Genomic DNA, 24,015 nt, shown 5'->3' with positions numbered 1-24,015 from the left:
CATCGCATAATTGACACTACAGGATAATTATGCGAAAAAATGACTTACAACGCACCATTTAAGCATAGTAACGATGTTTCCATGCTAATCGAGGGTTTGCATGTGACACTTTTCGCGGGGGAATATTGAGAAGGATTAATCGTTGATTTGTGCTAATGCTTTTAGACTTCGATGGCTGATAATTAATTACATGTCGCGAAATCAGCCTTACTCAGATTTTAATCACTCAATCAATTATATGGAAGGTTGTTAGGGATCGACTGAAGTTTTAAAAAAAATAAACATCTGATAGGCGCTTCGAAGTTCCTGTCACTGTAGTTAGCTCTGAATTATGTATGCCGACTGGATAGTTTATATCTAATAGTAATCGATTGAATAGTTACTATCATTCGAAAGGAATTTAAGTGTGAAAATGAAAAGCGCTTTTTTAATCCTACTCTGAGCTTGTGTTGCTTTTCCTGAAAACAAGACATCAGTAGTTTTGTTGCTAAATCAACTACTGCCAGAAAGCCCCTACTCGTTACTGTGTTTCGCTGTAGAAATAATGTTGATAATAAATATCAAGCAGATTATAAGATTAAAAGTAAAAATGTTAAATGCCACGCTGATACAGCATTCCACGCAGCGAACACATCAAAAAGAATAATAAAACCCAGTCACGTCAAGTTTGCTTCATAATTTAAAGGCTTCGTCACACAGGCGCGTTTTCCGGGCGGGGCGTGAACGTTTTGTATGTAAAAGCGGCGAGCCCCGCTCACGCCGCGCCCGGATAACGCGCCTGTGTGACGAAGCCTTAAAGGAGAGATGACAAAGTACGCCAATAAAAGCATCGTATAGACGTGTTGATAACTTTTGTCCGCAACACTTTGTTTCTTGAGTACTTACCAGATTCCATTATATCTTGAGCTTCTTCGTAGCTATCGTATCCATCATCCATGCTGGGTTTCCTATACCTATTTGCTCAGTAAGCACTTAAATGACGACCATTATAGTATGTTCCCATTGTCTACAGAGTTGAAAGCTTAATCATACAAATATAAGCGCGCTCTGATTGATAAGCATCTGAAAGTTATACTATGAGACGAGCCGTTGCCTCGCCTGCGTTTAATAGGCAGTGAGAACACACAGGTTTATGCATGTGTGAGTGGCGTTGATTGTAGGCGGGTATTTAAAAGGAACGCAATCGATAGCCGATCAAGCGGCCGAGCCGGTTGTACCACTGTCCATGTGTGTGTGGAGTGTGGACAGCACACACACGCGAGAAACGGATGTGGCGAGAGTACGACTATTTATTGAGAGATTCGCAATGTAATAACCACTTAAGTTGAAGCTACTAGTTAGATTTTAATCTAGAGAAACCATAAAATACACGACCACACATAAAGCTAAAGCTATCATGGCACAGCGTGGAGAAACTATGTATTAGCTTGAAATTTCAAATTTATTACAACTTGGGATTGAATGCCTATAAATTTATTTTTATACATTCGGCTTCAAAAAATCTCACCTTTACATTATAACTTCGATTAAATCCAATAGTATCAATGCTAATTTAATAACCTTTGAATTGACACCTTTTGTGGTTGTAAAATGCAAAGTATGTTGCTACCCTAAAAAAAACACGATTTAGATGGTGAAAGGTAAAGTTTTATGCTCGATTCTAGATTCTAGGCGTAATAAAAAAAGTCAAATGACACCTCTGCCCAGACAGAATCGTGTATAAGAATTGAAACAAGCAACGAATTTTTTATTTATTCCCTCATATCGCAAAGTGCCACCTTCCCAGGTCTTAAGTCTTAACGCACGACACAGGGGCCTACCGCGAAAATAGAAATTTCGTTATCTGCCTCTCTTTCGCTCGAGGAGGGATAAAGACACAGATAACGTAATGTCCAGTCCAGTTTTGCGGTAGGTCTCTGTTTACCCATAGCAACCAACGTTCGTTATTTAAATCAAGCAGGCCAACGAAACGGTCGGCAAATTATATGCAGCACATTGCGTGGCCACGATTGCCGGTTGCAATAAAACACGCATACATTCGTTACACATTATTAGATTAGGTAAATACGTCAGGTATGATTAAACAAATCGGAGATTTACGTCAGAAATATAACAATACGTAATGTAATAATAACGGAAGTTAACATTATTGCAAGTTAAGAAACAATCGCATTTTAAGTCGATAAGTCGTTAAAATGCGTCATTTTTGTGGCGAAGGTCCCACTTGGTCGATATGGAGTTATTGGTAGTTGCTAAAGTTGGTACATAAAATAAGCTATCTATTGGATAAAGATGGAGTCTCTGTGTTTTTTTAATTTGTTTAGTTGTACGAGTGAAAAAGCAACAACAGAAATCGAACCATGGGCGTGTGTTTGTGTAGAAAATTTTGAACACTTCGCTCGCTTAAATTACTGCTTTCGGCTGTCCATATCAGTTCGGCACATAGTTACAGGGGCACTCCTTATGTTTTATATTAGGGTGACGAATTCGTATCTAGTAAATAATTTCAGATAAGATTATAACACGAGCGTATGGTACGTCTTATCATGTTATCATTCACAAAACATTGTCTTAACTGTACCTATTATACCTTGACCTTTAATACACATAACTACCTATGCCCTACTAATCCACACACATAACACATACACACATAATTTAGGTCGTCTGTGAACACCCTACACAAAGCAACGCGGACCAAGTTACACCACTATCTATATCTGCAAGTGCCTATACTTCTCGACTTCGTAGCATAGACGACTGCTTGTAGATTCCGCATAATAAATATACACGCAGACACACTACAAAACCACGCAATCGGCTACGCTCGTAGCGCGTGCTGGCGTTAATGTATAAAGTAGGAATGTGCCCTCGTGAATAATTGCTTCATCTAACGGGCAAGTCTGCGCATTATACCTATACGTAGACAGATCGAGGCGAGCCGAAGCGCAACTCGGCGTCTTTGTTTACGACACACTCGCTATCTTGCACACATAGCCGTACAGTTACTATACATGCACGTAACATGACTATAGTTATACTGTTTCCTCCTAGTTGGCAAAACGTGTCGTCGTGTCGCTAGGGTTATCGGACGTTCGGATTTTACCTGATGCAAATGAAATTGTCAGGGTCGATGATCTAACTAGCTTATGCCCAACTCAAATAAGATTTAACACTCCCGTTTTCCTTTTGTCCTTATGCAATTTAATAAGGTATCTGTATAACATGTTTCACCCTGAACAGAGGGTTTGTCTGATTTGCTTTCACATTTGTAATATTAGTCGGATAAGTGGACTAGGTAATACAGTGGAAAGCTTGTTAAACGCGGTGACTTTCAAACTTGGTAGAGAACATTCTAACAGTTGCTGACCACATTTATTATTTAAAGGTTTTATTTGTTGTTCTAGACTTCAGCTACTTTGTCGTTAAAAGTAATGATTTAGCACTTGATATTTTTCATAATAGTCCACGGCAACCCTAAGTAGTTTTTCTACTCCAGCACTTAAATGTGTCAATTAAATGACTGACAGTGATATCTAAAGCAATGTCATTTGAATGCTTTGTCTATAGGCTCATAAGATGACTGCTAGCAGTCATCTTATGAGTATAATACAACTGCTTTATTTTTTTTAAAGATACAAGTTCCGATCATCTTGATTGAAAGAGGTATGTTTTCATTTACAATAATAACTCTTTTTTGTTTTAAATAATAACTCAATTTTTTTTAAATAATAACTTTTTTTTTTAATAATAACTCTTTTTTTTAATAATAACTTTTTTTTTAATAATAACTTTTTTTTAATAATAACTTTTTTTTTTTTTTTTTTTTTTTGCTGCAGCTGTCATAGAAAAAGTAATGTATGCAACAGCTCATAATTGGTTCTTAAAATTCTCGGGTCTTTTTTTACAAAACTCGACTACGTCTCGTTTTGTAACTTCGACCCTTGAATTTTAAGAACCCTTATTATATCACTGTTGCATAAACTACTATTAAGTACCTATATTATTAGGGTAGGTATTACGTACATTAGAATTCTAACAAAGTCTGCCAGAATTCCGTGACGGAAATGTTAAGAATGGAGGCCATATGGATAATTGACGTTCTGGGATAACTCGTGGAAACTCGGTTGATGGACATTTCATGAATATTCATCGAGCAATTTGTGGATTGTTTCCGAGTTTCATCATGATTAAAATTTATTGGAATAAGTTATTTTATTTCGCTTATTGTTGTGTAAAACTTATTTAGCACGTATGATTGACGTATTTATTTGTAATTGGTGGCAAAATGAGCAGCTTGACGACAGTGACAAATTCAGAACCTAGGTATTTTTAAAGACCATCCATAAAGGTCGATCTTATGAATAATTTATTAGCCTCTGGCATCATGGGCATCTTCGGTTTTATCTAGTTTTAAATCGTGTAAGATATCAGTACGTCTTACTTATAAAACAAAGTCCTCCGCCGCGTCTGTACAGTCACCTGCAATACTATGTTACTCTTCGAAGGCCGCATAAATATGTGAACACGCTCTTATGGCTCTTCAAATAAGATCGTGTCAGATATTTTTGCGGCCTTCGAATAGTAACATGGTATTGCAGGTGACTGTATGTGTAAAATTTGTTAAGGATTACCCGTGCGAAGCCGGGGCGGGTCACAAGTGGGTAATTACAAAGTAGTTGTAGGTATTTATTTATGATTGTTTGTATTAAATAAACACTTGTGTAGCCTCCTAAATACTCAACTAAGTGTGTGAACGATAGGTAAATGCAGTGTGACAGCTACTTATCTATTATTATTACCTACTCATAATCTAGTCATCATAATTATAATTACACATGACGTGTTTCTTCTTAGTAATAACAGTTTCTTACTTTTGCTAAAAAAAATACTGGTAGTAGTTTATTTAAAAAGAAATTGTCACAGGATTTTTGAAATGAGAAGTTAGAAAAGGTTCACAACAAAAAGCAATAGTACAGAGAAACAATCACAATAATGCACCAAGGACACCACACACATTTAGTCAAAACACTGTAAGAACATGCAGACATTGATTTTTCTTACACAATAATAAGTAATTAGAATAGAATAGAATATAATTTATTCGTAAGCACAGACAATACATAATATGACAGAAAACACAAAATAAGATTAAAGTGCCACGAAATGGCCTCATCTCAGCATGTTGCTGGTGGCTTCCAGCGCTGGTCTTCCGATGAGACCATCAAGTGAAAAGAATCACGGAGGGTAACAGACAATTGAAGAAAAAGACATCAAATAACATACTGTGAACGGATAGTAAAATAAAATAAAAGTTACACAGAAGGAATACATACAACATAAACGACTATATTAAATTAAATTAATTAGTAATTACAAACATATTAATAAGCTGACATAAAGGTTTGTTAATATTTCAATTGACATGACACAGGAATCTCAATCATTTAAATTAAAGTAACCTATAAAAACCATTGTAGATAGATTATTGTTGTTTGTCCTATGACTACACCAACAAGGTGAATAGACAAACACTACAAAATGACAGATTTTTACACTTTTAGATACAATTGAAACCACATATTAACAATGTAAAGTGGAACAATTCACTGTCTTGGATGGGACTTGAACCCATAATCACCGGGTCACTAGCCTGGTGCTCTTCCATCTGAGCTACCAAGACCCCACCCTATACAGCATGCAGATGTTTCTGCATGATACAAAATAAATAAACAACATATTAATTTAAAACATATCAGTGTTAGCTGCAGTCTTCCATGTTGAAAAGTTTGGGGTGAGTTAAATTACTTTTTGGTATCATAATTCTAAACAGCGTAAAATTGTAATTCCATTTGTTACATTACAAGTATATTACATAAGAATGTCCAAATGGCAATAATGCTTTTGAGAACCATAATAATTCTAATTCTTCGGCATCAAGAAATGTAATTTACATTTTATCATAACTTTACCTTTTCAGACGATTAAGAGCCTTTGAATACCGCTTTCATAAGAAACTCTGAAGAACAAATTACACAAACTTCGAAAGAATTTCAACAACAGTAAAACCTTAAACAAATACCAAAGCTAAATAGGTAATAATGAAAGGCAAAGTTTCAAATGAAATCCATTGAAAGTTTTTACCCAATTCAAAGTTAGTTGAGCGAGAAGTCTGCAATAATTTAACTTCTGTGGGGGACAGAACAATGGCAGACTACTTTATCATATTTAACATATACTATGTCTGTTTGGAAAACAATTAGAAAAGAAACATACTGTGTGCAGGTATTTCCCTCTGTTATCTATGAAATATTGTCAATTACTGATACATTTCAAATTTAAGAGAAACTGTGTGTGGAATCAATAACATTTCTTACTAATACAACAGTATAGGTATGTGAGACAGACATGTTAAGACCTTTCTAAGCTGTAAGTTTCATAAATGAATGCCAGCTTTCTAATTAAGAGCTCTCCATTGATAAAATACCATCTGAAAAAGGAATCAAGAAGAAAGAACTGACCTCTTTGAATTTGAATTTAAAAGTTAAACTTGGTCAATAGAATGTCTAAAATGTACAAGATACATTTCAGAAACATCTTTTCTTGCAAGAATTCCAGCAAGGCAGAGGTTATCTAAAGAAAATTGGTTTTACAGCAGCTTTGAAGTTTTAATGGAATAAATTATCTCGACTTTTTATTTTCTAAACTTTCATAATGACTTACCTTTAGGCTAAAACTTGGGAGTAGGAATCCAAATGCATATTTTAACCACACAAACTTATCTACAAACAATGTTCTACAGAAATGCACTATCTGATCAACATTAACTTATGTACTACAATTCACTACACGAAGTTTAATGACGGACTAGGTCAGCGTAACAATTATGAGCAGATCGCGACCGCGTGCTCGACGCCAAGCGACGTCTCGATAAACTCAATTCACGAGCGACACGTTTGATACGCGCCCGAGGTTGTGACGCGGCGGCGTCGCAGTCGCAGGCGAGCACAATGTCGGCCGCCAGCCGGGGCCGAACACCATCAATCTCGAAGTCCGCGCCGCGCCAAACCTCGCACCGCGTCGATGACGCTACCACATTTACTCCACGATTTACGCTAAAACTATCATATCTAACTACACAAAAACTTCACATAACTAATCATAATCACAAAAACTCCTTTTTTAACACAAATTTAACAGAAAACTTACCGTAAATACGCCGAATCCAACAACAAAGAGTCACCAGCCACGCGCTCCAATTATAGGGCACACACAAATCACGATAGCACTTACAATATATGTAATTATATTACACAGTATAGTTTGTTATGTCGGTGGTGTCTATGCAAAATAATATTTAACAAAGTTTTACAGTTTTTCGTAGCAATAAACACTTAACAGAGAAAATAAACCCTCAACCACCGCCAGCGACGTACAAAATGGCGGATTTGCGTAACGAAAGTGACGCGCGTCGGCGCTATGAAACGAAACGAAGATGCTCGAATCCAATTCACGCATACAACGTTTTTAGTGATGCCAGTTTATCGATTCTCTTTAAGAACGAAAAAAAATTACTTAACGATAAAAATATGGTTTATTTTCTTAAAAAAAAAATATTTTACGTTTTTAATTTTGCAAGATATTTTTCGTAAATAGTTAAATCATTTTAAAGTTATTCATTGATCTCTTAATATTCATTAAAACAGCGATAAAGGACAACTGAATAAATGTCTGCTTGAAACCAAATCATAGAATGTTGTTTTTGCTTAAAGTATTTTTTTGTTCAAATCCTTAATTTTAACTTTATACTGGGTCAACCAAATCTTGTCAGTAAATAGGAACAAAAAAAAACTATACTCATCCTTTTCTTTTGGGTGCTAGTACTAGTGTTAGACGAAGATAGTATGATTCTCTCTGTCATGTTTGAAATTAAACAGACCTTTGACTTTGACACACTATACTTTTCTTTCTTCTAAAATATCGACATTCATTTGGCTGTTAACATTTAATCTGGGTCAATCAAATTAAAAAAAAAAGAACTACCATGGAACATTCATAGCTTTTCATTTGCATAAAATTCACTTTTTGCCCTAATTACGGCGCAGATTCGAAGAATATAATATTTTTGCGTATTAACATTACACTTTTTTCCGTAGCTCATAATATAAATCTACCAAGCATTTCAGTAAGTGAGTTGCCATATTTACTGGGCTGGTAATAAGCATCTTTCAATCAGCTGAGTTTTGTTTTCCTTTGCAGCAGTTTCGAAAAGGAAGCCCTGAAAAGCCTCAGCAGACGCCTTTGTTATTGTCAGAGTTTAAAAACGATGATGAACGAATTAAGATCTTTGGAGCATGCTACGTTAAAGGTAAGCAAATTAGTTCTTTATGCGCTTAAAACTCTACAGATTGTAGAATTTGCACACGCACCTTCTCGTGCATCACGTCCATGGTATCCAAATGGATATAAACACTGAATTACCTTGGAGTCCTATTCAAAACGATTCATTTTTGCAGGCTTCATGCTTAAAAAATATTAATGATGATTTGATGACTACTTTATACGTCGTAGTACAGGGGGACAATTATGTTTTTTATGTGGATAAACATTGTAACAAATAAATGTTTTTTTTTTCATAATCCATTGTATGTTGTAAATTATAAAATAGTAGTGGAGTTGCTAAATGGACAATGGAGACAATGAGGACCTGTGCTCACTATATCTTGGTGTAATTGGGGCTCTTTTCAGATCAGGCACACATGGCATGTTGCCAGTGGCCAATTTGCAGTGTTGGCGGCCCTAGGCCCCAGGCCAGGCCCTGTAGTAACTACTAGCCGCCCCTTTCACAGCACCCATCTACAGCCTGCCGCCTGCCCTAATGTCTTGCCGCTTTAGGCCCGGGCCTACTGGGCCTTAGGGCAAATCCGCCACTGGCCGCTCACTTTGCTACCCTATAGTTACATCACCGTAAAATATATTAGAAAAAGCTTGCTAAAAAGGCTTGGAAATGTAACTTTATAACACCTGTATGTAAAACCCTTTTTATGTGCAAATAAATGATTATGATTATGATTAGTTGTGTATCCAATTGATACTTCTGTGTATCTTCCTATTTATAGGCAGAACCAAACTAGCCCTGTTTCTACTTATTACCAATGTAATTATTTTAACTTAATGGAACTATAGGTCTTATTGTATATCTACAAGTTTAAACATATGTATTTGTATGTGACTGTTTGTTTCCTAAATAAATTATAAAAAAAAATGCAAATGAACCTTTTTTTAGGTGCCATATGAAGTGTTCAACAAGCGCTACCGCAATGCCCAGCGGGTGCTGGATGTTGAAGCGAGACAGGTTGGTGCTGCGGCCGGGGAGCTGGAGACTGCCGCTAAAGCTCCGAGCACCGCTGGAGAGATTGATGTGCTCCTTGGAGGCATGGTTCGTAAACCATGATATTTTTACTTTAATAATTAGGACAGGGTAATATTTCTCAACGACGATGCTTGTGTGAATTACATATGTGTTTCGACGAAGCATGTGGCGGATTACCTTTGTATTTGGTTATTTATGAATAAATTGCATGTGATTTATTTGAACCAAGTAGGTTTCTCAAAGTCAAAGTCAAATTATTTATTTGTAAACATGGGTAACAGTGTTGGTACAAAAAGTATGTGAGAACGCTATGTTTCGCCGACAGTCATACAAATTTGAAATTAGGTATCTCTATTCTATATGCCATATGTAGAATAAAAAGCCTTTATTTTTCATATCCTCTAAAAACAAAATGTTATTGATGTCTTTCAATTTTTCTCATCATGTGTATTCTTAATCTGCTTGCCTTGCTCTTTGGAAAAGGCCTATTCTATCATTTATAAAATCGTTAAATCAACAGATGCTGGATGCCTGTATACTGAAATTGAGATAGGAAAACTTTACATTTATGCATTGATTTTACATGCACGTCAACTGCTTAAAAAATGTACTTGTACCTAAAAACTGTAACTTTTACCATTATCGACATTCAGGATTATTTTGCTAGGCTTATTAACTAAAGATTAAAGAAAGTTAATTATGAAGTTATTAACTTGACTTGAGGGTAGAGATAAACAAAGCTTATTTTTATAGAAGCTTTACTTTATGTTATACTTACTTACCAGGCATTTTGGTGTGGCAAACGCCACACTGCAGGCTAGCATGCACTGGGCCCAGGACCACAGAATAAATAATAGTACTAAGTACAGAAGACTCACTCTCTAACAAAACGCGTCTGTTACGATCAGCACAGATATGGCCGCTAGGTGGCGACAGCGCCACGCGCGGCTTATGGCTTTTCCCAAAATTGGGGCCGAACGGATGTACTTTTAGCTACCTGTAGCAAAGCGACGAAATCGCGGAGTGAGCCACGCCTGCCAGGACAGAGCGGCCTGGAGAGCACTGGCACAGTACACTAAGAACAGTAGTGAATCTAAGGCCGCTCGGCAAGTTATTTACCTACTCTTGCGTTGGCGCTTAGGGTTGTCACTTTTATTTTTAGTTAAATATTATTTGCGTATTATGAGTAGCACTAGGTTTCTATTTATATAATATAATAAAATGTTCTATCAATTCATAAATGAGGTATAAATTAAGGCCGGTAAGAGCAGGCAAATGCGAGCGTACTCGAATGTGCGCGATCAATCGCGGTAGGTACGGCCCACACTGCCGCCACCGTATTCCCCCGTATATTATGCGAATGTGTGCGTGGCAGCGCGTGCGTACACGGCGCCCGGCGCGCACGCACACATTCAAGCCGGCAGCGGCACATTTATATGAAGATTCACTACTGTTCTTGTACTGTGGCACTGGTGAAGAGTGCCCACAATCGTCATGTCCCTCAGCCATGAGGTTACAAGGAAGAGAAGACCAGGCATTTTATCATATCTGTCATTTTATATTTCCACTAACGTCCATTTTGCTTTAACAGTTCTAATTAATACACATTTTGTTGTTTTAGGTGGAGAAACTCACAGCAATGAAGCGTAAGGCTTCCGAAGCCATCAGCGAGGAGTTGCAGGTGGCGCTGGTGTGCAAGAAGAGGCTGGAGCATATCAAGGAGCAGGCTGTCTCGCTCAACGAGCCCAGCACGCCGCAAGTGCGAGTGAGTAGTAGGTTTCGGCAGATTGCTTTGGAACCACTGAAACATAAATTAACGCGATGCACCTATAATTTTTCTTAAGTTCAATGAAATTTAAATCATTTTCAGCATTTGTTTTGTTTCATCCAATTTCGAAACAAAACAAAGTCTACTCTATTTTTTTTAGCATTAGAAAGGAGGTAAACAATCTTGACGTGTGTCTTTTTATAAAAAAAAAATTGAAAAACGCCTTTAAAAATTAGTTTATATTACTTACGAAAGCAAAAGTAAAAGATCGTATATGATTTATAATCCTAACATATTTTGCTGTGACTTATTTTACAATGGTGATTTAAAAAAAGACATGTCATGATCGCTTACCTTCTTTCTAATGCCAAAAAAAATTTTTTTTTTTTAGTTGGAATTTAGGAGGCTAGGGCTTTAATCATACGATTGTGTCTAGACGACAGTGAACCAGTGGCGCCGCACCCGCTTGGAGCGCATGCTGGTGGACTACTGCCTCCGCAGCGGGTACTACGACGCCGCGGCCAAGCTGGCCGACGCGCGCGACCTGCGCGACCTCACCAACGTCGGTTAGTACTGAGTCCAGGGTTCGAAATTATCCAGATAATTATAGTCTTTTTGACAATAGGCTACATGACTAATTTTCATTTATGGTATCAATCGATCGGGTTTGTTTTTAGGATCAAATGTCTATATGGGACCCATTGCATTAAAGTAACACAAAAGTCAGAAATTGTAGTCAAAGTCCGACAGTCGCACTTCACTCGCGAAACGCCCTATACAAAACGGCCAGGGGCCGTGACGTCATCGCCCATCTTGTAGTATGGACAAACAAGAAACTTGCGTTTTTGTCGGTGAAATATTGCGTTTATGTATATAGTTGCTATACAATATTCTTTTGGGTGAAATGTAAGGAATCGAATGGTACCCTTACTTTTATCGTTTTTGGAAGTTAAAAAAAAACTTAAATTTTGAAACTTTTATATTTATAATTGTATTTTTATAATTTTTCAATATTTTAGTTTAATATCCACATTATTGTGATAAATTGCTCGTTTGCTATCTATTTTACTATATTTTGTTATAAAATTCAACATGTGTCATCATCCCTATTATCCGATAAATATCCTGACGATAATTATCAGGCTCACGATACTTATCAAGATAACTATCATTGATAATTATCATCTCGAACCCTGGTACCGTCACATGTTTTAATTTATGACCCATTTTCGTACCTTGTCGCAGTGATAATCAATATGAAAGTCGCTAGAGAAGAGACCTCATCAACCTCATGCTATTGTCACTGTGACAAGGTACAAAAATGGGTCAAATTAAAACATGTGACTGTACTTACACACTGTACTCGCTGAAGTAAAAAAAAAATTAGAATACAATTTTAAAAGTGCGCTGGAGGCTTTATGACCTTCGGTTTTCCTGTAGGCTTAGCATGAGAGCGCGGCGACAAAATCCCCCGCGCGAGATACTGTCGCGGCTCTCTCATGCTAAGCCTACCTGTTAGCGAAAAGCAACGGGAGAGCTGAAGACAGGGTTCGAAATTATCCAGATAATTATAGTCTTTGATAATTATCGCGATAAATATCGGCTAATTATCCCAGGTATGGATGGTACTATATTTATTTTCTTTGATAGTAAAAAATAATGTTTGGGGGTTTTTTTTTGCTATTTTTGTTATAAATTTTAGGTTATAATCAAATCGATAATTATCAGGCATAAAAATCGCGATAATTATCAAGTTAACTATCATTGATAATTATCCTTTCGAACCCTGGCTAAAGACCTGGTCAAAAGTTTGGTGACCCCTAAATTAAAATGCTTAAAGAATAATTACATTACAGATATCTACTGCGCCGCGGCTGAAGTGGAGGCCGAGCTAAGGAACCGTCGCACCGCGCGAGTTTTGCAATGGTGTGCCGATAACAAGTCTAAACTGCGTAAACTAGGCTCCACTATCGAGTTCAAGATACGTCTGCAGGTAAATATCATCAAGATTGAAAATATAATACCGCTACTTTTAAGTGGGCAATGACGCCGTTTCTCTCTCACACACACACATACAGCACAGTCAAAATGGCGGCATTGATAATTCAAAATGGCGTTCATATATATATATAAACAAGTAAAAGAACGGCGTCGTTTGTGCGCTCTAGACAGATTACTTACACCGTGATACAAATTCAAACCGCTCTACCGCTAGCCGCCGCGGCAGTGTCACCGCCTTCACACTTTTTCGTGTGTTCTTTACCTAACCTCGTGCCGCCCAATGTACATTAGGATGTACACTCAGTTTCGATGGAATGTCAACCTTAATTAAAAACGAACAAAGTAGCACGCAATTTTCAATATAATCATAGAGAAAAAAATACATAGATTGCTCGAGTAGCGAAATTATCAGTACTGCTACTTGACAATAGATGTAGCAGTACTGATAATTCCGCGACTCGATGCTAGATGTCGACACTGAAATTAATAGTCTTTGGTACCAAAACTGACGTATGGAGTGAGCAGTCTTGTCTTATATTTCTCTATGATATAATTAAGATTTCGTACGTTAATTCGTGATTATACTTTTAGGAGTTCATAGAGCTCGTCCGCGCCGACCGCCGCTTAGAAGCCGTGAAGTACGCCAAGAAACACCTCTCTCAATACGAAGAAGGACAACTTCAGGACATACAACACTGTATGGGCATGCTGGCTTTCCCCAAGGACACAGGTGTGTTACTATTTTACTACCATCCTTAAACTACCTATATCATAGAATAAGTAATAGTCAGGGGGGTGTCACTCCGCAGTTTAGGTACATTTGGCCGGTGCGCCCATCGGACAGGCGTATGGCAGTGGGCTGCCGCTCGGCGCGCACGATAGTCGTGTCACGTGCCGCTCGCGCAAAATTGAAAATACACAATGGCTTCGAAACTTATTTCCGTGAGAATCAGACATACTATCTCCGGATAAAAAATGTATGTTTACATAATCAACGTTTGTAATTCCTACATATTTATCTTAAAAATAATAAATCGGTGGGTATAAAGTCTATTTTTTTATTCGGTAGACTAAAATGACATTTCATAGTATGAACATCATGTGTCATTTCATACTATAAAATGTCATTTTAGTCTACCGAATAAAAAAATAGACTTTAGGTATAAAAAACTTGTCAAGTGATAACCCCGTGCCGACACTCACAGCTCGGTCATAAAACTGCGGCGCGCAAAGGAGATTCACGGTTCGTGCGCGGTTATAAGTTTCAATTTTGCTTGCAGGCAGCGATATAGGTGTAATTTTATACCTAAATTTTACTTTTGTGAAGGAGTGAATTTTCTGTACGGTAGTACTATTAGTTATTCTGTGTAATAGTACTACTGTACAGAAAGGACACTTCCTACAAAACCGAAGTTTGACAGCGATTCAAGTTCGAAGCATAATACCCCTTTCTATCTTATGGCACTATCCCTTTCGGCTCTTTAGGGTTGTCAAAATTCAAGTAATTTTCTTATCTGTGGACATGCACGCAAAGGGACGTCAAGTGGTGTAAACCCTAATAATTGCTCGGAGCAATGCTGAGCCGGACGGAGCCGAGTTTGCCCGAAGTCAGAGTGTCTCCCCACTGCCTAATATATATCATTTTAGGATTTCAAAGACTGCATTTGCAAAGTAAATAAAGTGATGTTTTAACTTGAGGTTTTTTGTTTCCTCAACGCGAACTCGCGCAAGCTATATTATCCTTCTTCATATTAGGGAATATTACGCGAAACTCTGCGTAGAGGGCGCCACTTCCACAGTCCATCATCACAATCTGAGGGTCTACCGCAAACGATAGAGTCGAAGTTTTGCTATCTAACCTCTCTATCACTTGCATATTCGAGCGTTAAAGAGGCAGACAGCCGAGTTTCGATTTTCGCAGTTTCCCTGTAGGCCCTTTGTAAACAAACCGCCTTGATGTATCAATGTCATATTTTATTGTCTGTGAAAACTTGTCAAAAAACAGTTTAAGGCACTAAGTTACTCTATGGTTTACGAAAGTTTACGATGGGTGCTAGTGCTGCACTCCGGCGGCAGAACATTGCAGTAATACCCCCTACTATTGACAGTCTTGAAGTGACGTACGCCAAGAAGTCTCCCAGTATTAAGAAGGATAGTTATCCTTACAAATTACAATCAGGGTTCGAAAGAATAATTATCAATGATAGTTATCTTGATAATTATCGCGATTAATTATCGTGATTATTATGCCTGATAATAGGGTACTTTCCTACTAGTCAAATCAGTTACTTTTTTAGAACTATCAAAACGATTTGCTAATATGGAATTTATATGAAACATTACATCGTGACGTCACGGTCAACTCATTTACTTTTTTTATATTTCTATCCGATTTATTAAATAGAACTTGTGTTTAAAAAGAACTCCTATCTGTGTTTTTTTAATAATTATCTGGTGCTTTATTTCATGCATGGTGTAAAATAATTTATTTTAAATACAGTATAATACCCTATTATAGATTTGATAATGCCCTAAAATTTAAAAAACGTGTGTTTGAACCATCATTTTATTGATGTACAGGTCAATGATGATGATACCTGGGATAATTATCAAAGACTAAATATCAAAGACTAAACGCGATAATTATCAAAGACTAATTATCTGGATCAGGGATGTTGCGAACATCCGCATCCGCATCCGCAACCGCGGAACTTCCGCATTATTTTCAACATCCGCATCTGCATCCGCATCCGCATAAAATCGATGCGGAGCTTATGCGGATGCGAATGTCGAACAAGTCGGTACAGGAACGTCTTAGCGGCGGCGTAAGTGCTAGGTAATTTCGTCATTACCTATAACGAAATCGTCTAGAACCAGAAAAGTCGCGCGAAGTTACTGTTTATTAAATATAACGCACCTCGTGGTCTATATTCTTGCTCAAATACTAAACGTTTCGTTTTTTTTTTAACAAAAAAAACTAAAAATGTAATATTTGACGTTTTCTAACTACCTAATCTTGACATCCGCATCCGCATCCGCGGATGTGAGCCTTTAAATATCCGCATCCGCATCCGCGGATGTCAAAAAATCTGCATCCGCAACATCCCTGATCTGGATAATTTCGAGCCCTGATTACAATGTTGTGCGTGCAGAGGTGGAGCCGTACCGGTCGCTGCTGTGCCCGGGCCGCTGGGCGGCGCTGGAGCGGCAGTTCCGCGGCGAGCACGCCAGGCTGCTGCACCCGGCCAGGCTGCCCGCGCTGCCGGTAGCGTTGCAGCTGGGTCTACACGCGCTCAACACGCCATATCCTTTACAATATATCTATTATCTATTTATAGTCTGCCAACCAATTGAAAACATTTCATATTTTAACATACAGGTCGACCTAATAAAAGCTTATTAAAAATATCTTAATTCGAGAAAAAAGTGCTAGGAACTCAATAAACTGTTTTTTTTTTCTACATTTACTTTGGAAAAAAATGTGAACCGGAAGTCGACGTCACTTTCCATACACAATCTGTAGGTTACTTTTGATTGTGATTGTAATGAAATAATTAAAAAGTTGTGATTATACACTTACACACACAGTAACACCCTTGTTAAGACAGATAGACAGACACTGGGTTCGAAAGGATATTCTTGATAATTATCGTGATTTTTATGCCTGATAATTATCGATTTGATAATAACCTAAAATTTATCCGATCCGATATTTATCGGATAATTATCAAAGACTATAATTATCTGGATAATTTCGAACCTTGGATAGACAGACGGACAGCGAAGTCTTAGTAACAGATCCCGATTTAACCCTTTGGGTACGGAACCCTAAAAAAAAAAGTCATTTATTGTCGCAAAACAGTAACAAAATAAAACAAACAAGGAAAAAAGAAAAAAGACACAATAAGCACATAAGGCTGCTGCACCCGGCCAGGCTGCCCGCGCTGCCAGTAGCCCTACAGCTCGGTCTACACGCGCTCAACACGCCATATCCTTTACAATATATCTATTATCTATTTATAGTCTGCCAACCAATTGAAAACATTTCATTGTTTAAAAATACCACCACACACCACACCACAAACCTGTCACCATGGGGTCGGGGCGACACGTCTAGTTAATATTAAGTTTTAATTTGTATTTATCTGTAGACTTTAGTGAATAATTTAATTTTATTGTACAGTCTAACAGTTTTATTTTTATTTTATTTTATTGTAATTTTATGGAAGTGATTTCCGGAATAAAACAATTTCATTTCAAACGAAAAAAAAAAAATATCTTAATTCGAAAACCATTTCGAGAAAAAAGTGCTAGGAACTCAAAAAACTGTTTTTTGATTTATTTCTGCACTTAATTTAGACGTCATTTTCCATACACAATCTAAGGCTACTCTTGATCGTGATTGTAATGAAATAATTAAAAAGTTGTGATTATACACTTACACACACAGTAACACCCTTGTTAAGACAGATAGACAGACACTGGGTTCGAAAGGATATTCTTGATAATTATCGTGATTTTTATGCCTGATAATTATCGATTTGATAATAACCTAAAATTTATCCGATCCGATATTTATCGGATAATTATCAAAGACTATAATTATCTGGATAATTTCGAACCTTGGATAGACGTGACGTCGTGTGTGCGTTTCACATAATAAGGCATTCCTTAACTGTGCGCACTCAGTGCTACAACTCGGCGACGCAGGTGGCGGCGTGCCCGGCGTGCGCGCCGCCGCTCAACGCGCTGGCGCGCCAGCTGCCGCACGCGCACGTGTCGCACTCGCGCCTCGTGTGCCGCCTCAGCCGGCAGCCGCTCAACGAGCACAACCAGCCCATGGCGCTGCCCAACGGACAGGTCTACGGCGAGAGGGTAAACACTAAACACCGCCGCTCAACGCGCTGGCGCGCCAGCTGCCGCACGCGCACGTGTCGCACTCGCGCCTCGTGTGCCGCCTCAGCCGGCAGCCGCTCAACGAGCACAACCAGCCCATGGCGCTGCCCAACGGACAGGTCTACGGCGAGAGGGTAAACACTAAACACCGCCGCTCAACGCGCTGGCGCGCCAGCTGCCGCACGCGCACGTGTCGCACTCGCGCCTCGTGTGCCGCCTCAGCCGGCAGCCGCTCAACGAGCACAACCAGCCCATGGCGCTGCCCAACGGACAGGTCTACGGCGAGAGGGTAAACACTAAACACCGCCGCTCAACGCGCTGGCGCGCCAGCTGCCGCACGCGCACGTGTCGCACTCGCGCCTCGTGTGCCGCCTCAGCCGGCAGCCGCTCAACGAGCACAACCAGCCCATGGCGCTGCCCAACGGACAGGTCTACGGCGAGAGGGTAAACACTAAACACCGCCGCTCAACGCGCTGGCGCGCCAGCTGCCGCACGCGCACGTGTCGCACTCGCGCCTCGTGTGCCGCCTCAGCCGGCAGCCGCTCAACGAGCACAACCAGCCCATGGCGCTGCCCAACGGACAGGTCTACGGCGAGAGGGTAAACACTAAAAATAGACTGGCAGACAGACAGGCAGACGCACGAGTGATCCTATAAAGCCCCGTCTCCATATCGCGCGGCAAACCATCGAACATTGGCTCGCGCGGCAGCCGCGCGCAATGGATACCGGGCTGCCGCGCGAGCCAATGTTCTATGGTTTGCCGCGCGATATGGAGACGGGGCTCTAAAAAAATACATGTGTTTTTAGGGTTCCGTACCTCAAAAGCAAAAAGCGGAACCCCGTTTTTTCCTTTTCAGGTACGGAACCCTAAAAACACATGTATTTTACTTTCCTCGTACTCAAAATGAAATGAGTGTTTAATTCGGGCGAAAGACATCATTTCAGCCTTGGACTATTGGTAAAGTACCTCAACTGGATTGAGTGCCTTCCCTGCCGTCCCTTGGTCAGGCGTGGCTCACTCCGCGATTTCGTCGCGTCGCTACAAGTACATGCGGCCCACACCAATTTAGATGTCTAGCCATAGCACAGAATAAATAATAGTACTAAGTACAGAAGACTCACTCTCTAACAAAACGCGTCTTTTACGATCAGCTCAGATATGGCCGCTAGGTGGCGACAGCGCCACGCGCGGCTTATGGCTTTCCCCAAAATTGGGGCCGAACGGATTTACTTTTAGCTACCTGTAGAAAAGCGACGAAATCGCGGAGTGAGACACGCCTGGCCATAGTAGTGCCTGCTCTGCCCTGCTCGCGCTTGCGCCACCTAGCGGTCATATCTGTCGTAAAAGACGCGTTTTGTTAGAGAGTGAATCTTCAGTACCTAGTACTGTTATTTATTATGTGTCTTGCTTGGTTAACATTCTACTGTTTATCCGCAGGCTCTCCGCGAGATGATGGACGAGCACGGCACCATCGTGTGCCCGAAGACCAACGAGGTGTTCTGCATGAAGCGTGTCGAGAAAGTCTACGTCATGTGAATACTCTTTACTTACTTAGCTAAAGCTTTGGTTTCCTCCGAAAGAGGTGCCGTCATATAGCGGCCGTCTCCATACAAATACGACGACATCCATATTTAGCCGTATTATTTAGTATGGAGACGGCCGCTATATGACGGCACCGCTATCCTAGGAAAAAGGAGACCCATCTTAGGCTACTAGTAGGTTGCGCTCGCAAGCTTGTTCAAAATAACAGCAAAATTATTTCAAAGATTCGCTTAAAAGATCAGTTCTACACCTTTTGACCGCCCAAAACCAGGGTTCGATAGGATAATTATCAATGATAGTTCTCTTGGTAATTATCGTGATTTTTATGCCTGATAATTATCGATTTGATAACAACCTAAAATATAAAAAACGCCCCAATCATTATATTTTAGAATCAAAGATTCAAAGAAAATAAATATAGCAATATCCATACCGGGGATAATTATCCGATAATTATCAACGACTATAATTATCTGGATAATTTTGAACCCTGCCCAAGACGTCGACTGACGCTCGCGGCTACAGCCCAATATCAACCTTCGTGCATTCCGACAAGGGTGGCGTTCAAGGGGTTGAAATAAAACGATTTGTCACAAGTAGCCGTTCCAAATATGTCATTATCATTTCACGGGGTAACAAAGTTGATACCTGAGATTAGTATATAATTTGCTTCTATTTATTGCTTGAACTAATTTTAAATATGGGGTCGATTTAGTACCTAATTGTACCTGTATGTACAGTCAAGTGTAAAAATATGGATGCACACATCATACTTAAAAATATATCCCATAGCTCTTATGTCAGCTAATTAAGAACTGTGGGACATATTTTTGAGTAAGTTATATGGACCCATATTTTACACTTGACTGAAGGATCAGATTTGGACTGTTTTGAGTAGTTTTTATTACGGTGACAAATTCATATTATTATTTTTAATTAACGAGTATCAATCCAAATACATCTTTGTTGGTTGCGCATAAAGTTCAGTTTTAATTACAATCAAACTGAGATGCTGTTGAAGGTCATCACCTAACTTACATGCTAACAATCTTTGTAGCCTTACACAAACACACACACACACACACACACACAATTTTTTCTTTCCTTTTTCTTTGAATTGCTTAATTTCTCTAACTATTACATTCATTACCTCTATTCTATTAGATTAGTCTTTAATTCTTTACTTAACCTTACTAATTTCGGCCACCACGTGACAGGCATAGCCTAGTGTGGGGGCCACACGACATTATGTATTATTGATATTATTTTTTCGTTTAAATAAATATTATTCTTATTCTAATTACAAAACAGCTTGCAGGTGTTGCCATATCTTATTGTATAAACTTTAATTTTAGACGTCAGTCCGAATCTCTTGGATTAGCCATAACGACGGACGCTTTTTTTAAATATTTTATTATATTATATTTGGGAAAGTTGTAAAAATAAGGAATCGAGAAGCAATATACAAATCGCGATTACAATATCTAAATATGATATTTTATTTACAACACGTTTCCAGCATACATTTATATGGCCAATTGTGAATGTGAAGTTTATTTACTGGTATTGTGGCCAAAATGTATATTTTTTAAAGTTTAAGGTGTATAGTCAGTTTTGAGTTATGGTCTCATTGTATGAACTTGTCTTAAATAAGAAATAAAAGGTAATCATGAAATGTAATTTTATTTTTATTGCATCACTGCAGGTAATATTACGAAAGCTGGCGAGAACATAATGAACTAACGAATGGCGTATAGCTTGTGAGTTACTATTCCTTTCTAACTTATTAGATTAGGGCATTAGACCGCATGTTAAGGTACAGTTGAGTTCATAAACATGTACTATGTATCTTATGGATTAAGGTGAAAAATAAACGCATTTAACCGATTTGCAAGACCGAAGTGATCCCAAAATGTATAGGTATACACGGTGCTTCCTGTAACAGGAGCAATAAATTAAACTGTAGGCTGTACTCCTCAAATTGACCAACATTTGTTCAGCAACTTTTGAAAATAAGTCATGATTTGATTTTTATTACACTTTAAAGTTTATTCTAAGACGCAATGTATTGCAAATTTTGTTATGTTTAAAGCGTGACAAGCAACGTCAAACACACTGATGTCAGCGTACATTGAAGGCAATATTTATTTTGTATGAAAAAGAGGAAGTCTTAAGGATTCATAATTTTTAAAAGTTGCTGAACAAATGTTGGTCAGTTTGAGGAGTACAGCCTTTAGTTTAATTTATTGCTCCTGTTACAGGAAGCACCCTGTATATTTATGAACTCGACTTGACTGTACTTACGCGGATTACATAAATCACGTAAACAACAGTATTGGCAATGTGCAAAGTTGGTGGTGGGGTCAATACAAGCGACTCCAGCGCAAGAAAAAAATTGAAATTTTATGAGACGACATCTTCATACTATTTGGCAGCTGCCAAACTGTCAAATAGACAATATGTCCCACGCCCATTAGGGCGGCGCCATAGTCATGCACGGAGCGATCAATTTGAGCAAATGCCAACACGCACGACACTAGCCATCTGAGCGCATGTAGTGGCAAGACTGGGAAGTATCTTGTGCGAAGGCGCGGCTAATACCTACAAATAGGGAGCGTGCATCAACTAGGGGGCAGCACAAGAGCACCCTGTTTATTGGCGCGAAATGTATATGTCAAGCTTAAGTTACTAATTTTCGTCACAAGATGGCAGAAACTACAACGCGCAAGGTAGCGTGCGTGAACTATAAAGAGTATAAAGTGAAGTGTCAATATAAAGTTTGTTTCCAATTTATGCCACAAGATGGCAGACCCTGTAACTCGCACGGTCCCTATAACATAAGCTTGATGCTTGCGCAAGTAACCAAGATGCGCCCTGTGCAAGAACCATTAGAACTTCATACAGTAGGGTTCTGCACAAATTCTGCAAACAGATCGACAAGAAATTGTAGAAATTAAAAAGTGTTAACATAGTAGTATCGTCCCGTTTTTTTAGATTGATTTGAAAGGGACGACACTACAATATTGCCACTTTTTAATTTCTACTTTCTTGTCGGACTGCAACAATATGGTTTAAAATTAAAACAACATATCCACTGCAAAGTACTTTATTCATTTCCAACAGTAATTAAAAATAATTTTACACGTCGTTAACCGGGCCAACAATCTCCAGAATTGTAATTTTTGGGCCGTGTGTAACGGACTACAATACTAAATGGCAATTTTTATCACATATTGTTACGTACTAAAATGAAATGCAAGATATTAATAATTGATGCAACATAACTTGGGTTAGTATTAGGCAAAGAAAATCATACACTAATATTTTCTAAATAATTGTTTATGGATAGTTTTTGAACTCATATTCATTTTTAATAACTACATAATGAACTACATGTTTATGATTTTTAACTGTTGAAACTAGATAGTCCCTATTTTGGGAGTTGAGGGCATTGAACAATAGACAGAAATGTACTAAGACGCAAAAATAAGTGCAAATCTTATAACGGGCAATTTTACAGCTGAAGAAGATGGCGCTGTATTTTTTTACTTAGTATTCTAACGTAATGCAAAAATGTGTAGCCAACGTTCTTTGATGTCAGCGCCATCTAGAGCTGTTTTGGAACGGAACTCTTTGATTTTGTACGTCTTTTGATTTCTTTTTCTCCCTTAACACAGGCGGGTTATGTTCGTAGTAGCTTTCCTCTACAAAGCGGGAAAACGCTACGAATACGTTGGCAGTAAATGTGTTAATTTTGCTAGGTTTAACCTAGTTTCAACTTTTATATTTTCCTTTTTTTTATTTGAACATAATTGAACTTAATTTACAGAGCGGTTTTGTAACATAGACTTATATTTACAAAAAGTATCACATGGGTAAGTGGAGTAATATTTGTACTATAGCTAGTTCCTATATGTTTCATGATTATTTGTCGTAATATATTTACAAAAATATACTGTACATTAATGTATAAATATAAACTTACAACTAAATTGTTGGAGCAGAAAAAATAAGTTATAATAACCGAAAAAACACGCTTGTTGTAAGAGTTATTTTTTCGAATTGTTTTTAATTTTATAAATGGTGATTTTAGCTAACATCTATGACTTAGCTATACATTATAGTGGAGATAATTAAATCCCTTCTTGAAATATTTACTTTAAAATATTTTAAACTCTGAAACAGTAATATATTTGATATGATACAGAAAAATTCAAACACAAATGTGAAGTGACGAAAAGGTGTGTTCATGACACGAATATGTCTATTGCTAATGCTAATTCTTTGGCTATGTTTAATTGTTTATTTACTAAAGTGTGATTTGAACGTTTCTTGGTAATGCAGGCGGGTACATTTTGAAATAGTTATTTTCGATACAAGTGCGAAAAAGAGGAATTACCTATTCGCACGTGTATCGAACAACATTTTACAGTA

General features: G+C 38.3%; 2 protein-coding genes across 4 annotated transcripts in view; one reads left to right on the top strand and one right to left on the bottom strand.

Moving 5' to 3' along the window:
• The window catches only part of LOC134657470 (C-terminal-binding protein), a 134,283-nt gene extending 126,805 nt beyond the window's left edge, over nt 1-7,478 (bottom strand). For 2 of the 3 annotated variants that reach the window (XM_063513033.1, XM_063513036.1), the window contains exon 1: nt 7,210-7,478. The gene's annotated coding sequence lies outside the window, so the exon portion shown is untranslated. Of the gene's footprint in view, nt 1-6,723; nt 6,951-7,209 lie in introns of those variants that run through there. The other variant, XM_063513034.1, reaches the window with a different exon arrangement.
• Nucleotides 7,479-8,063: 585 nt separating this feature from the next.
• On the top strand, nt 8,064-19,589 carry LOC134657566 (E3 ubiquitin-protein transferase MAEA). The gene is made up of 9 exons (XM_063513143.1): nt 8,064-8,368; nt 9,287-9,439; nt 10,995-11,138; nt 11,578-11,707; nt 12,998-13,134; nt 13,734-13,872; nt 16,295-16,445; nt 17,828-18,017; nt 19,477-19,589. Exons 1-9 carry the CDS (start codon nt 8,327-8,329, stop codon nt 19,573-19,575), a joined length of 1,185 nt encoding a protein of 394 aa, XP_063369213.1. The 5' UTR covers nt 8,064-8,326; the 3' UTR covers nt 19,576-19,589.
• Nucleotides 19,590-24,015: the final 4,426 nt, after the last annotated feature.

The sequence above is a fragment of the Cydia amplana genome, chromosome 20 (genome assembly GCF_948474715.1).
Source record: "Cydia amplana chromosome 20, ilCydAmpl1.1, whole genome shotgun sequence".
Lineage (NCBI taxonomy): Eukaryota > Metazoa > Arthropoda > Insecta > Lepidoptera > Tortricidae > Cydia > Cydia amplana.
This window is presented reverse-complemented; position numbering and strand designations above follow the sequence as displayed.

Bases quoted from the DNA above. Each gene is read 5' to 3' on its own strand.
- LOC134657566 (XM_063513143.1), top strand. From the start codon at position 8,327: ATGATGAACGAATTAAGATCTTTGGAGCATGCTACGTTAAAG. The intron at 8,369-9,286 runs GTAAGCAAATTA...ACCTTTTTTTAG, and splicing joins TGGAGCATGCTACGTTAAAG to GTGCCATATGAAGTGTTCAA. The intron at 16,446-17,827 runs ATATCCTTTACA...AACTGTGCGCAC, and splicing joins CTACACGCGCTCAACACGCC to TCAGTGCTACAACTCGGCGA.